At 45.5% G+C, this 16,908-nt stretch overlaps 1 protein-coding gene across 1 annotated transcript in view; it reads left to right on the forward strand.

Moving 5' to 3' along the window:
* The window catches only part of obscna (obscurin, cytoskeletal calmodulin and titin-interacting RhoGEF a), a 63,479-nt gene that overhangs the window by 26,633 nt on the left and 19,938 nt on the right, over positions 1–16,908 (forward strand). The window contains exons 29-46 of the mRNA XM_056604053.1: positions 373–651; positions 1,065–1,322; positions 1,548–1,823; positions 2,298–2,573; positions 3,678–3,953; positions 4,486–4,761; positions 5,293–5,568; positions 6,085–6,360; positions 6,941–7,216; positions 7,858–8,133; positions 8,576–8,851; positions 9,476–9,751; positions 10,231–10,506; positions 11,148–11,423; positions 11,993–12,268; positions 12,906–13,181; positions 13,677–13,952; positions 14,043–16,754. Of these exons, the coding sequence (XP_056460028.1) occupies positions 373–651; positions 1,065–1,322; positions 1,548–1,823; positions 2,298–2,573; positions 3,678–3,953; positions 4,486–4,761; positions 5,293–5,568; positions 6,085–6,360; positions 6,941–7,216; positions 7,858–8,133; positions 8,576–8,851; positions 9,476–9,751; positions 10,231–10,506; positions 11,148–11,423; positions 11,993–12,268; positions 12,906–13,181; positions 13,677–13,952; positions 14,043–16,754 (7,389 nt within the window). The remainder of the gene's footprint in view (positions 1–372; positions 652–1,064; positions 1,323–1,547; positions 1,824–2,297; positions 2,574–3,677; positions 3,954–4,485; positions 4,762–5,292; positions 5,569–6,084; positions 6,361–6,940; positions 7,217–7,857; positions 8,134–8,575; positions 8,852–9,475; positions 9,752–10,230; positions 10,507–11,147; positions 11,424–11,992; positions 12,269–12,905; positions 13,182–13,676; positions 13,953–14,042; positions 16,755–16,908) is intronic.

A 16,908-nucleotide genomic window follows, 5' to 3' on the forward strand; every position in this document is an offset into this window, starting at 1 on the left:
CCGGTCTCCGAGATGAGTCAATTATTAATTCAGTGAAGACTCATTTCTCCCCACACAAGAAGCCCAACGCCAGGGGAGGGTCTGAGCATGCAGAGGTGAATCCCATAAATTCCTCCTGAAACTGATGACATTTTGGGGCTTCTGGATGGCGCTTACTTTTTCCAGGATACTCCTTTCCCCTTGTCGTCAGATTTACGTTTCAACCACTTGTCCATTTTCTCAAATTTATTTTGTCTAGCTTTCACAATTGACTTTGCTATTCTATTTTTTAATACATTTTCAGGAGTACCCCCCGCAGTACTCCAAAGTACCCCTAGGGGTGCACATACCCCCATGTGAGACCCACTGACCCAGACCGTTCTCCCTCATCAGAGCGCGTGCGGATCGTCTCGGGGCTGCAGGACCGGACGGTGACGGCGGGCGAGGACGCGGCGTTCGTGTGCGAGCTGAGCCACGCCGACGTGAGCGAAGGCGAGTGGTGGCTCCTCTCCAGCCCGCTGCAGAGGAACGAGATGAACCGGATGACCTTCCAGGGGCGGCAGCAGCGCCTGGTGCTCACCATGACCACGCCGGACGAGACCGGAGAGGTGGCCTTTGTGATCGGCGAGGAGAGGACCTCAGCCATGCTCTTAGTGGTTCCCAGAGTCAAAGGTAGAGATGTTCTGATACCACTTCTTCCTTACCGATACCGATTCCGATTATCGACCGATACCGAGTATATACCGATTTCGCATCTAGCATTGTAACTACTAATAGCACTTGTTCTTATTGAAGGGTTCTCTTACGTTGACAGCAATGTATAGTCGGTACATTCTGTCGACAATTCATTTTTTTGTCATGTGATGGTATTGAATCGGTGTATAGACTTGCGTACACACCGATACCCAATACTGCATTTTAGGCAGTATGGGACGAATTTCCGATACTTGTATCATATCGGAACAATTCTAGACAACGGTAAACAAAGGGACGTGTGAGTCAAAGGGGATTCCTGCCTTTATGATTGGACGACCTAACTTAACGATGCACGCTAACAAATCCAAAATTGTCTTTGCAAAATGTAGTTTTGTTGAAGGAGCGGCCTAAGGATGTCGTGATCATGGAGGGGCAAACGGCCACCCTCTCCTGCACCACGTCTGATGACACCAACCCGGTCACCTGGAGAAGGAACAGCGCACCCCTCCACCACGGCACCAAATACGAGATCCGCAAGGAGGGCCACCTGAACCTGCTTCTCATCCACGACGCGGAGCTCCTGGACACCGGCACATACACCTGTGACACTGGCGATGTGAAGGGCAATGCCCTGCTCACTGTGCACGGTAAAACCTATCCAAACGAGGATCTATACCATGTTTGCCTGCTTTTTGTAAAAAATAGTATTGATATTTTTTTACCTATGTCCTGCACGATAAATCTTGTATCTTTTGAAGTTAGTTAGTTTGAGTTCGTTGAGGTATATATTATTGCTTTGGGATGTTCATTCTCTTGTGACCCAAGCACCTCTTATGACAAGTCTTAACTTGGCATCCAACTCTCTCTTCCAGAACTGCCTCCGTTCTTCCAGGAAGGGGTGCATGATGTAGAAGCTGAGGAGGAAGGAACTACCTCTCTGTCCTGTGAGCTTTCTAAGCCTCCTCAGCCTGGAGTGTTGGTGCAGTGGCGGAAGAACAGGCTGCCAATGAGAGCCAACAGGAAGTATGAGATGAAACAAGATGGCTGCCTGCTCCAGCTCCTCATCAAGGACCTCAAACCAGAGGACAGTGGCAGCTACTCCTGTCAAGTTGGAGAAGTCGAGAGCACTGCTAGTTTGGCAGTCAGAGGTGAGAACACATTGGATTGGTTTATAATTACCCCAATCTAACATGGTGCATTTGTATATCTTATAATGGTTACATTTCAAACTGATGAAACTGTGTAATGGTGTACACAATCATTCTTCCTAGTACGTGGTCAAATATTTGTCAAAAGCTGGATATTGTCTTTGGGCATCATGTTCTGTGGCATGTACTCTCTTCCCAGTACCCCAAACATATCTATCCTCTGCCCTATCCTGTTCAGTGTTTATATTCATCCCTGCTCTTGTAATCAGCTGGTAAAGAACATCATTAATTTGCTACGCTGATGGCATCCAGGTTTTTACTAAGGTATTCAAAGTGTTGGCGAACTCCTTGGGCCTTGTCAATGGCCTCATCCTAGACATTGAAATACAGAAAGGACAACACAAAGATTTTGCCTCAAAGAAAGATTTCTATAATACCAACCTATCTCAATGCTGCATATCTTCTCTCCTCCAGAACTCCCTCCAACTATCAAGAAGGAGCTACAGAGTGTGGAGGCAGAGGAGGAAGGAACTACCTCTCTGTCCTGTGAGCTTTCTAAGCCTCCTCAGCCTGGAGTATTGGTGCAGTGGAGGAAGAACAGGCTGCCACTGAGAGCCAACAGGAAGTATGAGATGAAACAAGATGGCTGCCTGCTCCAGCTCCTCATCAAGGACCTCAAACCAGAGGACAGTGGCAGCTACGCCTGTCAAGTTGGAGGAGCAGAGAGCTCTGCTAGTCTGACTGTGAAAGGTGAGTTCATATTGCAGTGATTCAAAGGTAATCTTAAAGGCCATTACTCCAATTCAAAAAAAGTGAATTTGTACAACGTACCTGCCATGGCATAACTCCATTCCTTGCATTAGTTAGGGTGACCAGACGTCCTCTTTTTCCCGGACATGTCCTCTTTTCGAGACCTAAAAAATGCGTCCGGCAGGGATTCCAAAAACGTCCGGTATTTTGCCTCGTCGCAAAAAAAAAAAAATATATATATTATTGTTATTATTATCTTTTTATTTTTTTTTGCCTCGTCGCATATTTGTGTTTCTGGGTCTTTCACATAACCTACTAGTTATTACCATTGTATATGTCTATGGTTATTACGGCCTTCCAAGTTCTGGAAATGGTATCTCCCTTACGTTCCACCTTCTTGCGCGAGCTGACTGTAGAGAGAGTCTGTCATTGGGCGACCGATCTCATGTGCTCGTTGAGAAGGTGCCGTGTATAGACGGAATGAAACCCCCACTGAAGTACGTAGGCTCACGATAAAACACCCCCCCCCCCCCCCCCCCCCCCCCCCGTCAACAATCTTGCCCGGGGCGCAATTGGACCTAGGATCGCCACTGTCTGCAGCCATGCCTAAACGTAATGTAAGTTCACGGACGAACTAAAGAAAAAATACCCATGTTTTCGCCCCCCCCCCCCCCCCCCCCCCCCCCCCCCCGCGACGAAGTGTCCTCTTTTTCACAAACTCAAATCTGGTCACCCTACATTAGTTAGTGGGATTTGGTTGAATAAGCCTCTTTGTCCCGGGGATATAGTGATACTTGATATTATCACGAACCAAACCATCTGCAGTTTTTCAGCTGAGCGTACCGCATAGTCCCGATTTAATTGTGACACTAAGATCATTCGGGTGACATATATCCATAGGCTGCAAGAAATGGGAATCTCGATTTGTGTCATCAGCTGGCAAGAAATATCATTCAATCACTATGCTGATGACTCCCAGTTGTAAATATGGTGTCCAATGTCTGGGCTAACACCTTGTCAATGAGCCACCAGAAAGATTGCATCGTGAAAATGTTCTTCCGAACATAAATAAGAATACGATGTTCCGTATCTTCTCTCCTCCAGAACTCCCTCCTTACTTTGAGGAGGAGATGCAGGATGTGGAGGCAGAGGAGGAAGGAACTACCTCTCTGTCCTGTGAGCTTTCTAAGCCTCCTCAGCCTGGAGTGTTGGTGCAGTGGAGGAAGAACAGGCTGCCACTGAGAGCCAACAGGAAGTATGAGATGAAACAAGATGGCTGCCTGCTGCAGCTCCTCATCAAGGACCTCAAACCAGAGGACAGTGGCAGCTACTCCTGTCTAGTAGGAGGAGCAGAGAGCTCTGCTAGTCTGACTGTCACGGGTGAGTTCATATAGTGTTCTTGACAGTAATATCTGAGGTTATTCCTCCAATGTCAGATGGTAGTTACATTATTGGAAAAGTATTTTAGTACAAAGTTGAACTTTTAGTACTTTTAGTATTTTAGTACAAAGTTGAACATTGCTAAATGCAGTGAGTCTCTTCTAAATTACTTCCTATGGCTTCATGGTTACATTTTGGACCCAAAGAGCTGGACATAATCTGGAGCATCATGTTCTCAGACGTGAACTTCCTCCTCTGTAATTGAGGATAATCTGTTGTCTCCGCCTCATATTGTCACACTGTAGTGCTCTCTTGGTTGGTCATAATTTGGAAAAAAATATCATTAATTTGTTATGCTGATGACACTCAGCTGTACCAAGTCATTTGCGGGCTGAAGAATTCTTAATGGGCTTCAACCAGTCAGAAAATTACAACACATGCAAAAAAATGGCCAGCTCTTTGATGTTGCCCAAAATATATGTTTTCATGAAATCAATCATTTCTCAATGCTTCATTTCCATCTCTTCTCCAGAACTCGTTCCATCGTTCAACAAGGAGCTACAGAGTGTGGAGGCTGAGGAGGAAGGAACTACCTCTCTGTCCTGTGAGCTTTCTAAGCCTCCTCAGCCTGGAGTGTTGGTGCAGTGGAGGAAGAACAGGCTGCCACTGAGAGCCAACAGGAAGTATGAGATGAAACAAGATGGCTGCCTGCTCCAGCTCCTCATCAAGGACCTCAAACCAGAGGACAGTGGCAGCTACTCCTGTCTAGTAGGAGGAGCAGAGAGCTCTGCTAGTCTGGCTGTCACAGGTGAGTTCATATAGTGTTCTTGACAGTAATATCTAAGGTTATTCCTCCAATGTCAGATGGTGGTTACATTATTGGAAAAGTATTTTAGTACAAAGTTGAACTTTTACTACTTTTATTTTTTAAGTACAAAGTTGAACATTGCTAAATGCACTGAGTCTCTTCTAAATGACTTCCTACGGCTTCATGGTTACATTTTGGACCCAAAGAGATTGACGTAATCTGGAGCATCATGTTCTCAGACTTGAACTTCCTCCTCTGTAATTGAGGATAATCCGTTCTCTCCGCCTCATATGGTCACTTTGTAATGCTCTCTTGGTTGGTCATAATTTGGAAACGAATATCATTAATTTGTTATGCTGATGACACTCAGCTGTAACAAGTCATTGGTGGGCTGAAGGATTTTAAACGGGCTGCAACCAGTCAGAAAATTACAACATATGTAAAGAAATTGCCAGATCTATGAATTTGCCCAAAATATAAATTGTCCTAAAATCAAACATATCTCAATGCTCCATATCATCTCTTCTCCAGAACTCCTTCCATCGTTCATGAAGGAGCTACAGAGTGTGGAGGCTGAGGAGGAAGGAACTACCTCTCTGTCCTGTGAGCTTTCTAAGCCTCCTCAGCCTGGAGTGTTGGTGCAGTGGAGGAAGAACAGGCTGCCACTGAGAGCCAACAGGAAGTATGAGATGAAACAAGATGGCTGCCTGCTCCAGCTCCTCATCAAGGACCTCAAACCAGAGGACAGTGGCAGCTACTCCTGTCTAGTAGGAGGAGCAGAGAGCTCTGCTAGTCTGACTGTGACCGGTGAGTTCTTATACTGTACCGGCTGATATCTAATGTTAAGGCTATAACTCCAATGTCAGATGGTAGTGAAAATATTGGAAAAGTCCAGTATTTTATTACAAAGTTGAACTTTGCAAAATGAAGTGAGTCTCTTCTGAATTACTCCGTACTGCTTAATGGTCACATATTGGACCAAAATATCTTGACATATTCTGGAGCATCATCTTCTCAGACGTGACCTTCCTTCTCAGAAACTGAGGAGAATCTGTCCTCCCCCTTATCGTGTTCACTCTGTATGTTCTCTCCATGTTGGTCTTCAGTGTTGATAGAATGTAATTCATTTGTTACGCTGATGACACTCAACTATACTAGTCAACTGTACCAATTAATTGGTTGGCTGAAGAATTATAAATGGGCTGCAACCAGTCATAAAGTTACAACATATGCCTAAAATAGGCCAGCTCTATGATTTTGCAGAAAATATCTATCTTCCTAAAATCAAACATATCTCAATGCTCCATATCATCTCTCCTCCAGAACTCGTTCCATCGTTCAAGAAGGAGCTACAGAGTGTGGAGGCTGAGGAGGAAGGAACTACCTCTCTGTCCTGTGAGCTTTCTAAGCCTCCTCAGCCTGGAGTGTTGGTGCAGTGGAGGAAGAACAGGCTGCCACTGAGAGCCAACAGGAAGTATGAGATGAAACAAGATGGCTGCCTGCTCCAGCTCCTCATCAAGGACCTCAAACCAGAGGACAGTGGCAGCTACTCCTGTCTAGTAGGAGGAGCAGAGAGCTCTGCTAGTCTGACTGTGACCGGTGAGTTAATAACCTTGTTGATCTTTAGGCATTTTAAAGACTCTTACTCAGATACAAGGTGGTGTTCTTGCATGTTATGACATGTTCATATCCCAGACTTTGTAGTCAAAGGGCTGTTAACAGCGCACAGTTTATTGGTCTGTAGTAATTATTAAAATATTAAATATTTCAATGAAAAGTGTACTTATGCCAAATTCTCAAATTGCTGCATACAATTCAGCTGCTGCCTTGTCTCATATTTGACCATAAACATAGCATTCCCTGGGTGATCCAGTTCTTAGAGGTGCATTGTCTTTTCAGGGTTGTAAAAACATATATTTGTGGCTCTATTCAGTTGAGCTGGTTGATGCTCATCTTTGGTGATGTCATCAGATGGTCAGGAATATAGTTTAATCTCTATGCTGATGATACGTAGCTGTACCAAGGTGTCCAAGATATTGGATATCTTATTGGCAATGGCGTGGAGTCGGTCGTACACGTAAAGATATCCGACAGATTGGCCTGCCCTATGAATGTGCTGAGAAGATCTTTGCCTAGCATCAAAAGATGTGTAGATTAACCATATCCATCTCTCCTCCAGAACTCCTTCCATCCTTCAAGAAGGAGCTACAGAGTGTGGAGGCTGAGGAGGAAGGAACTACCTCTCTGTCCTGTGAGCTTTCTAAGCCTCCTCAGCCTGGAGTGTTGGTGCAGTGGAGGAAGAACAGGCTGCCACTGAGAGCCAACAGGAAGTATGAGATGAAACAAGATGGCTGCCTGCTCCAGCTCCTCATCAAGGACCTCAAACCAGAGGACAGTGGCAGCTACTCCTGTCTAGTAGGAGGAGCGGAGAGCTCTGCTAGTCTGGCTGTGACCGGTGAGTTCATATACTCTACTGGCTGATATGTTAAAGGATATTACGCCAATGTCAGATGGTAGTTACACTATTGGAAAAGTCCAGTATTCTAGTACAATGTTTGACTATACTGAATACAGAGTCAGTCTCTTCTGAATTACCCCTTCGTGCTTCATTGTCACATTTTGGACCCAAAGTAAGAAAAATAAAAAGAAGGTGCCGCAAACTCTGAGTTCCACTGGTAAGAATGATTAATTGGTGATAACAGTTTGGCCTACAAAGGCCTTCATCAGATCACATAGGACCCATATTGGACCCAAACATCTTGACATAATTTTGAGCATCATGATCTCAGGCATGAACTGCCTCCACAGAAACTGAAGAGAATCTGTTCTCTACGCATCACCTTGTTCTCTCTGTAATGTTCTCCTGGTTCATCATCAGTTGAGATCGAATGTCAATCATTAGTTACGCTGATGTCACTCAACTGTACCACTCAGCTGTACCAAGTCATTTGTTGGCTGAAGAATTTTAAACGGGCTGCAACCAGTCAGAAAATTACAACATATGCAAAAAAAATTCCAGATCTATGAATTTGCCCAAAATATATGTTGTCCTAAAATCAATCATTTCTCAATGCTTCGTTTCCATCTCTCCTCCAGAACTCGTTCCATCGTTCAACAAGGAGCTACAGAGTGTGGAGGCTGAGGAGGAAGGAACTACCTCTCTGTCCTGTGAGCTTTCTAAGCCTCCTCAGCCTGGAGTGTTGGTGCAGTGGAGGAAGAACAGGCTGCCACTGAGAGCCAACAGGAAGTATGAGATGAAACAAGATGGCTGCCTGCTCCAGCTCCTCATCAAGGACCTCAAACCAGAGGACAGTGGCAGCTACTCCTGTCTAGTAGGAGGAGCAGAGAGCTCTGCTAGTCTGACTGTGACAGGTGAGTTCATACTCTTCTTGATCATCAGGTATTCTAAAGACTCTCCTCAGATACAAGGTGGTGTTTGAAGCATAGAGTTGATCTGCTGCATGGTCTCATATTTGACCATAAACTTGGAATTTCCTGGAGGGTCCTGTTCTTAGATGTGCAGTGTCTCTTCAGAGTTGTACAAAGATATATTTTTGTCTCTATTCAGTTGACCTGGTTGATGCTCATCTTTGGTGATGTCTTTAGCTGGTCAGGAATATAGTTACAAACCTTTGCTGATGACACCTAGCTGTACCAAGGTGTACAAGAGGTTTGATATCTTATTGACCATGAGGTGGATTCGGTCATACATATAAAGATATCCTATAGATTAGCCAGCACTATGAAAGTGCTGAGAAGATCTTTGCTTAGCATTAAAAGATGTGTAGATTAACTTTAAACATCTCTCCTCCAGAACTCCTTCCATCGTTCAAGAAGGAGCTACAGAGTGTAGAGGCTGAGGAGGAAGGAACTACCTCTCTGTCCTTTGAGCTTTCTAAGCCTCCTCAGCCTGGAGTGTTGGTGCAGTGGAGGAAGAACAGGCTGCCACTGAGAGCCAACAGGAAGTATGAGATGAAACAAGATGGCTGCCTGCTCCAGCTCCTCATCAAGGACCTCAAACCAGAGGACAGTGGCAGCTACTCCTGTCTAGTAGGAGGAGCAGAGAGCTCTGCTAGTCTGACTGTGACCGGTGAGTTCATATGTTAAAGGATATTACTCCAATGTCAGAAGGTAGTTACACTATACGAAAAGTCCAGTATTTTAGTACAAAGTTGGACTATACTGAATACAGAGTCAGTCTCTTCTGAATTACCCCTTTGTGCTTCATTGTCACATTTTATACCCAAAGTAAGAAAAATAAAAAGAAGGTGTCGCAAACTCTGAGTTCCACTGGTAAGAATGTTTGATTGGTGATAACGTTTTGGCCTACAAAGGCCTTCATCAGATCACATAGGACCCATATTGGACCCAAACAAATTGACATCATTTTGAGCATCATGCTCTCAGGCATGAACTGCCTCCACAGAAACCGAGGGGAATCTGTTCTCTACGCATCACCTTGTTCTCTCTGTAATGTTCTCCTGGTTCATCATCAGTTGAGATCGAATGTCCTTCATTAGTTACGCTGATGACACTCAACTGTACCACTCAGCTGTACCAAGTCATTTGTTGGCTGAAGAATTCTAAATGGGCTGCAACCAGTCAGAAAATTACAACATATGCAAAAAAGTGGCCAGCTCTTTGGTTTTGCCCAAAATATATATTTTCATAAAATCAATCATATCTCAATGCTTCATTTCCATCTCTCCTCCAGAACTCCTTCCATCGTTCAAGAAGGAGCTACAGAGTGTGGAGGCTGAGGAGGAAGGAACTACCTCTCTGTCCTGTGAGCTTTCTAAGCCTCCTCAGCCTGGAGTGTTGGTGCAGTGGAGGAAGAACAGGCTGCCACTGAGAGCCAACAGGAAGTATGAGATGAAACAAGATGGCTGCCTGCTCCAGCTCCTTATCAAGGACCTCAAACCAGAGGACAGTGGCAGCTACTCCTGTCAAGTTGGAGAAGTCGAGAGCTCTGCTAGTTTGGCAGTCAGAGGTGAGAACACATTGTATTGGTCTATAATCACCCCAATCTAACATGGTACATTTGGATATCTTATAATGGTTACAGTTCAAACTGATGAACCTGTGTAATGGTGTACACAATCATTCATCCTAGTAGCCTACGTGGTCACATATTTGTCAAAAGTTGGATATTCTCTTGGGGTATCAAGTTCTGTGGGATGTACTCTCTTCCTAGTACCCCAAACATATCTATCCTCTGCCCTATCCTGTTCACTGTTGATATTCATCCCTGCTCTTGTAATCAGCTGGTAAAGAACATCATTAATTTGCTACGCTGATGACATCCAGGCTTTTACTAAGGTGTTCAAAGTGTTGGCGAACACCTTGGACCTTGTCATTGGCCTCATCCTAGAAATTGAAATACAGAAAGGACAACACAAAGATTTCTCCTCAAAGAAAGATTTATATAATACCAACATATCTCAATGCTGCATATCTTCTCTCCTCCAGAACTCCCTCCAACTATCAAGAAGGAGCTACAGAGTGTGGAGGCTGAGGAGGAAGGAACTACCTCTCTGTCCTGTGAGCTTTCTAAGCCTCCTCAGCCTGGAGTGTTGGTGCAGTGGAGGAAGAACAGGCTGCCACTGAGAGCCAACAGGAAGTATGAGATGAAACAAGATGGCTGCCTGCTCCAGCTCCTCATCAAGGACCTGAAACCAGAGGACAGTGGCAGCTACTCCTGTCTAGTAGGAGGAGCAGAGAGCTCTGCTAGTCTGGCTGTGACCGGTGAGTTCATATACTGTACTGGTTGATATGTTAAAGGATGTTACTCCAATGTCAGATGGTAGTTACACTATTGGAAAAGTCCAGTATTTTAGTACAAAGTTTGACTATACTGAATACAGAGTCAGTCTCTTCTGAATCACCCCTTCGTGCTTCATTGTCACATTTTGGATCCAAAGTAAGAAAAATAAAAAGAAGGTGCCGCAAACTATGAGTTCCACTGGTAAGAATGATTAATTGGTGATAACGTTTCGGCCTACAAAGGCCTTCATCAGATCACATAGGACCCATATTGGACCCAAACGTCTTGACATCATCTTGAGCATCATGTTCTCAGGCATGAACTGCCTCCACAGAAACTGAAGAGAATCTGTTCTCTACGCATCACCTTGTTCTCTCTGTAATGTTCTCCTGGTTCATCATCAGTTGAGATCGAATGTCAATCATTAGTTACGCTGATGTCACTCAACTGTACCACTCAGCTGTACCAAGTCATTTGTTGGCTGAAGAATTTTAAACGGGCTGCAACCAGTCAGAAAATTACAACATATGCAAAAAAAATTCCAGATCTATGAATTTGCCCAAAATATATGTTGTCCTAAAATCAATCATATGTCAATGCTTCGTTTCCATCTCTCCTCCAGAACTCGTTCCATCGTTCAACAAGGAGCTACAGAGTGTGGAGGCTGAGGAGGAAGGAACTACCTCTCTGTCCTGTGAGCTTTCTAAGCCTCCTCAGCCTGGAGTGTTGGTGCAGTGGAGGAAGAACAGGCTGCCACTGAGAGCCAACAGGAAGTATGAGATGAAACAAGATGGCTGCCTGCTCCAGCTCCTCATCAAGGACCTCAAACCAGAGGACAGTGGCAGCTACTCCTGTCTAGTAGGAGGAGCAGAGAGCTCTGCTAGTCTGGCTGTCACAGGTGTGTTCATAACCTTCTTGATCATTAGACATTTTTTAATTCTCTCACTCAGAATCAATGTGGCGTTTTTGCATGCAATGACATGTTCACATCCCAATCTTTTGTAGTTAAAAGGCTTTAAACATTGTAAAACTAGTGGTCTGTTGTGATTGGCAATATTTTAATATTTTAAAGTAAATTGTACTTATGCAAAATTCAGTTTGTAGCAGACAATTCATCTGCTGCATGGTTGCATATTTGACTGTAAACATGGCATTTAAACCAGTCCTTAGATGTGTACTGTCTCTTCAGGGTTGTACAAAGATATATTAGGCTCTATTCAGTTGACCTGGTTGATGCTCATCTTTGGTGATGTCATCAGCTGGTCAGGAATGTAGTTAAATCTCTAAGATGATGATACCTATCTTTACCAAGGTGTCCAACACATTGGATATCTTATTGACAATGGCGTGGAATCTGTCATGCGTATAAAGATATGCTAGAGATCGACCAGTCCTATGAATGTGTTGAGAAGATCTTTTCTTAGCATTAAAAGATGTGTAGATTAACTTTAAACATCTCTTCTCCAGAACTCCTTCCATCGTTCAAGAAGGAGCTACAGAGTGTGGAGGCTGAGGAGGAAGGAACTACCTCTCTGTCCTGTGAGCTTTCTAAGCCTCCTCAGCCTGGAGTGGTGGTGCAGTGGAGGAAGAACAGGCTGCCACTGAGAGCCAACAGGAAGTATGAGATGAAACAAGATGGCTGCCTGCTCCAGCTTCTCATCAAGGACCTCAAACCAGAGGACAGTGGCAGCTACTCCTGTCTAGTAGGAGGAGCAGAGAGCTCTGCTAGTCTGGCTGTGACCGGTGAGTTAATATACTGTACTGGTTGATATGTTAAAGGATATTACTCCAATGTCAGATGGTAGTTACACTATTGGAAAAGTCCAGTATTTTAGTACAAAGTTTGACTATACTGAATACAGAGTCAGTCTCTTCTGAATCACCCCTTCGTGCTTCATTGTCACATTTTGGATCCAAAGTAAGAAAAATAAAAAGAAGGTGCCGCAAACTATGAGTTCCACTGGTAAGAATGATTAATTGGTGATAACGTTTCGGCCTACAAAGGCCTTCATCAGATCACATAGGACCCATATTGGACCCAAACATCTTGACATCATATTGAGCATCATGTTCTCAGGCATGAACTGCCTCCACAGAAACCGAGGAGAATCTGTTCCCTACGCATCACCTTGTTCTCTCTGTAATGTTCTCCTGGTTCATCATCAGTTGAGATCGAATGTCCTTCATTAGTTACACTGATGACGCTCAACTGTACCACTCAGCTGTACCAAGTCATTTGTTGTCTGAAGAATTTTAAATGGGCTGCAACCAGAAAATTACAACATATGCAAAAAAGTGGCCAGCTCTTTGATTTTGCCCAAAATGTATATTTCCATGAAATCAATCATTTCTCAATGCTTCATTTCCATCTCTTCTCCAGAACTCGTTCCATCGTTCAAGAAGGAGCTACAGAGTGTGGAGGCTGAGGAGGAAGGAACTACCTCTCTGTCCTGTGAGCTTTCTAAGCCTCCTCAGCCTGGAGTGTTGGTGCAGTGGAGGAAGAACAGGCTGCCACTGAGAGCCAACAGGAAGTATGAGATGAAACAAGATGGCTGCCTGCTCCAGCTCCTCATCAAGGACCTCAAACCAGAGGACAGTGGCAGCTACGCCTGTCTAGTAGGAGGAGCAGAGAGCTCCGCTAGTCTGGCTGTGACCGGTAAGTTCATATTCTCCTGGTCGATATGTGATCTTAAAGTCCATGAAACCTAATTAAGATGGTCAATTTGTATATGCCATGACCTAACTAGATTTGTGAGTGCATAACTGAAAAGGGATTTGTGAGCTATACTAAATAGTGATAGTCAACATCATTAATCGCCAAGCCATCTGGATTTCAGGTGAGCTAGTGTGTGGATGGTCCTAAATAAATGGTGATATTGTTCGTAATGATATCAGCATCATCAGGTTGCTCCAGTCACCACCTTCTCCAGCCCAGAGCTCAGTTTGTGTCATCAGCTCGCAAGGAACATGATTACATTTCTATGTTGATGAAAACCAGTTTTTGTGATGGTGTCTAAAGTGTTGGCTTACGCCTTGTAAAGTGGCCAAAATGCAAAGTGCTGTAGACACGTCAGAAGTTTGATTGACCCTTGAAGAGGGATTTGCCTAATTTCGAAAATAATAAAATGTTCAATATCTATCTCTTCTCTAGAACTTCTTCCATCTTTCAAGAAGGAGCTACAGGATGCAGTGGCTAAGGATGGAGAGACTGCCTCTCTGTCCTGTGAGCTTTCGAAGCCTCCTGAGCCTGAAGTGAGGGTGAGGTGGAGGAAAAACAGGCTGCCACTGAGGGCCAACAGAAAATATGAGATGAAACAAGATGGCTGCCTGCTCAAGCTCCTCATCAAGGACCTCAACCTAGAGGACAGTGGCAGCTACTCCTGCCTAGTAGGAGGAGCAGAGAGCTCTGCTAGTCTGGCTGTTACAGGTGAGTTTGTAAAACAAATCTCATTGTATGTTTGTTTATATTTCTGCAAAGAAAGCCTTACTAATGAAACTTTTTTCAAATGGTGTTTAGCGATTGATTTGGATCTCCCTAAGAAGACACTGCCGGTCAAGACAAAGCCTACTTCAGAAGAGAGTGTTGTCGAACACACTCCTCGAGTTCCACCGGTCACGTCCATTACTAAAGATGCCATACCTGTTCCATTGTCCCAGACCTGCGTGACTGACCAGGAATTAGAACTGGAACCAAAGGTGGCACCTAAGGCGGAACCTAAAGTGTCAAAACCTGAGCAAAGGAAGGAGCAGGAAGACCAAGGAGAAACATTGACATACATAGCACCTAACAAAGTCAGTGAGGAAAAGCCCAAAGCCAAGCAGCTAGATGGAACCCAAGAAAGAAACAATGACGTGATCAAGAGACGCATGTCAGGTTCTCAAGATACCAAGGTTGTGCGATTTGACATCACTGACCCAGAAGATGAACCGCAGCCAACGGCGGAGCCTCAGGTGCCGAAGCCAGTCCCAAGGAGGAAGAATGAGGTCCAAAGAGACACGTTGCCATTAAAGCTCCTGAAAGAAGACAATGAGGAAGTGCATGAAGTGAAGCAGCTTGAAGGTAAACAAGAAACAATCACGGAAGTCGACAAGAGACATATGTCAGTCAGTAAAGACACCAAGGTGGTGAGATTTGACATTTCTGACCCAGAATGTGAACTGGAGGAAAGGGTGGAACCTGAAGTGCCAAAGCCGGTCCCAAGAAGGAAGCATGAAAGAGACGCAGTGCCAATTATGTCTCTGAGTGATGATGGTGAGAAGGGGCATAAAGTTGAGCAGCTTGAGGTGAAGAAAGAGCATACCTTGGAGATGGAAAAGAGACGTTCGTCTTCAGCTTTGTCACTAGAGAGCAAGAGTAAGAAATCCTCAAATGAAGGACCGATGGTGAGACCTCTGCAGTCGGCCATGATGAATCAAAAGAAGGAGACAGAGCCCGAGGAACAGAAAGAAAAACTACCATCAACACATTTGGTGAAACCGAGGGGTGGTGATCAGATGTCAGCACCCACTCCACAGGAACAAAGTGAGATTAAAAAGACTGAACAAATGCCTTTGGACCCACCACAGAAGTATGTCGAGAACAAACACATAATGCCTCAAATTGTGACGTATACCTCAAAGGAGGATGACGTACAAAAGAGAGAGGAGGTGCCTTTGAGACCACCGGTAAGAACTAAAGGGAAACTTACTGCGTCAAGCAAAGCATCCGAGTCAGGCTTCAAGGAAATAGTTGAGAGGCAACCATCAAAGGATGATCCTGAACAAGACAAGGTTGTCGAAGATATTGTCCCACCACATGAAACCTCTTTGATGGAAGCCACTGTGAAGATGTCACTGAAAGCTCTTGAAAAAACGCCTGCAGCAGATGCTATGGATGAAGTGGCAGTAAAGACAAAAGAGAGGCCTATTGTGATAGAGACCCTACCACCAAAGCCACCTGCGAGGACCAAAGGCAGGGCCAGGAGGGCATCGGGAAGCCAGTTCTCAAGAGACTCCGAGGCAAGTCAAGATGAAGAACAGGTCCTGGTCATTCCTGTGTTTAAGAAGGAAGTTCAGGCAGCTCTAGACTCTGTAAAACTTTTCGAGAAGAAATGTGAGGAGAATAATGATGTTGAGAGGGAACAACCTGTCACACGAGACATCGAGACCGAACAGGAAGCTAAACAACTCGTCAAGAGTAAACAGAAGGAAGTGGAAATGAAACAGCCGTTGCTGCCAGTGGGGCCCCTTAAAGAAATGGAACAGCCAGTGGCAACACTGGTGGGAACCCCAAGCAGTGTGCCCAAACTGGACGAGGGCAGGAAGCACGAGGTGCGACCGATGCGCTTGGAGAGTGAGACACCAGAGTCCCGCGATAACATTCCTCTTCTCTTCATCACGGAAGACGACACCTTCTCTATAGCCGGATCGGAGAAAACGGTGGACTTCAGCAGCATCCAGCCTTTCGGCTTCACCGTTAATGCGCCATCTCAACCTGCTCCCATCCAGCTTTTACCTCAGGTGACCCAACCACCAGAGGCACCAACTGAAGCTCCAGAAGATATCATGGATATCATAGACAATGAACCCGAGATGCTGGAAGCTGCGGTCAAGATTCAGGCTGCGTTCAAAGGCTACAAGGCCCGTAAAGACATGCGTCCCGTCTTCAAGGAGGTGTTTAAGAACCAGGGGGTGGAACTCGGCGGTACGGCCCATTTGGAGTGCGTTGCGGAGGGGAAGCTCGAGGCTGTGCGCTGGCTTAAACACGGACAGCAGATAATCGCCGACCAGCGGCACAGGATGAAGACTTCAGAACACGGTGTCCTCGTACTGGAGGTCACCGACGTGAACCTCATGGACAGCGGCGTTTACACCTGTGAAGTCGTCAATAAGTTTGGTGTGATCTCCTATAGCGGTAACATAACCGCACAAGCGACCCCAGCCAGCACCACCAAGCCTGTTCACTCTGCGCTCGCAGCCATAATGCCACTTCAACCGGTGCCCCAGAAGCCTCAAGCCCTGGCAAAGCCGATGCCCCAGGCTCCGCCTCCGACCCAGGCTCCGCCTCCGACCCAGGCTCTGCCTCCAGCCCGGACTCCAGTAGCCCCGGTAGCCTTAGCCAACGAGCCGACCGGCTTTGTCGTTGAGAGTGAGGGCGTCTCTCTATGGGAGGCCTACAACCTGACTGAGCAGGACAGCCAGATGACTCTGCAGGAGAGGAGGCGAGCCTCGCTGATCCCTGCCAGTTCCAGTAAGTGACCCGGTAGCATGGATCAGTTCGTGGTTCACTTGAGACGCGCTTGGACACGGGTCGTTACCCATTTCGTTGTGTTGCTATGCAGAGAGCGCCGTGGCCGTCCTAGGAAGGGGAGGGGCGGTATGTCTGACCTTGCGGTGGTTTTCTG

The sequence above is a fragment of the Gadus chalcogrammus genome, chromosome 12 (assembly GCF_026213295.1).
Source record: "Gadus chalcogrammus isolate NIFS_2021 chromosome 12, NIFS_Gcha_1.0, whole genome shotgun sequence".
Lineage (NCBI taxonomy): Eukaryota > Metazoa > Chordata > Actinopteri > Gadiformes > Gadidae > Gadus > Gadus chalcogrammus.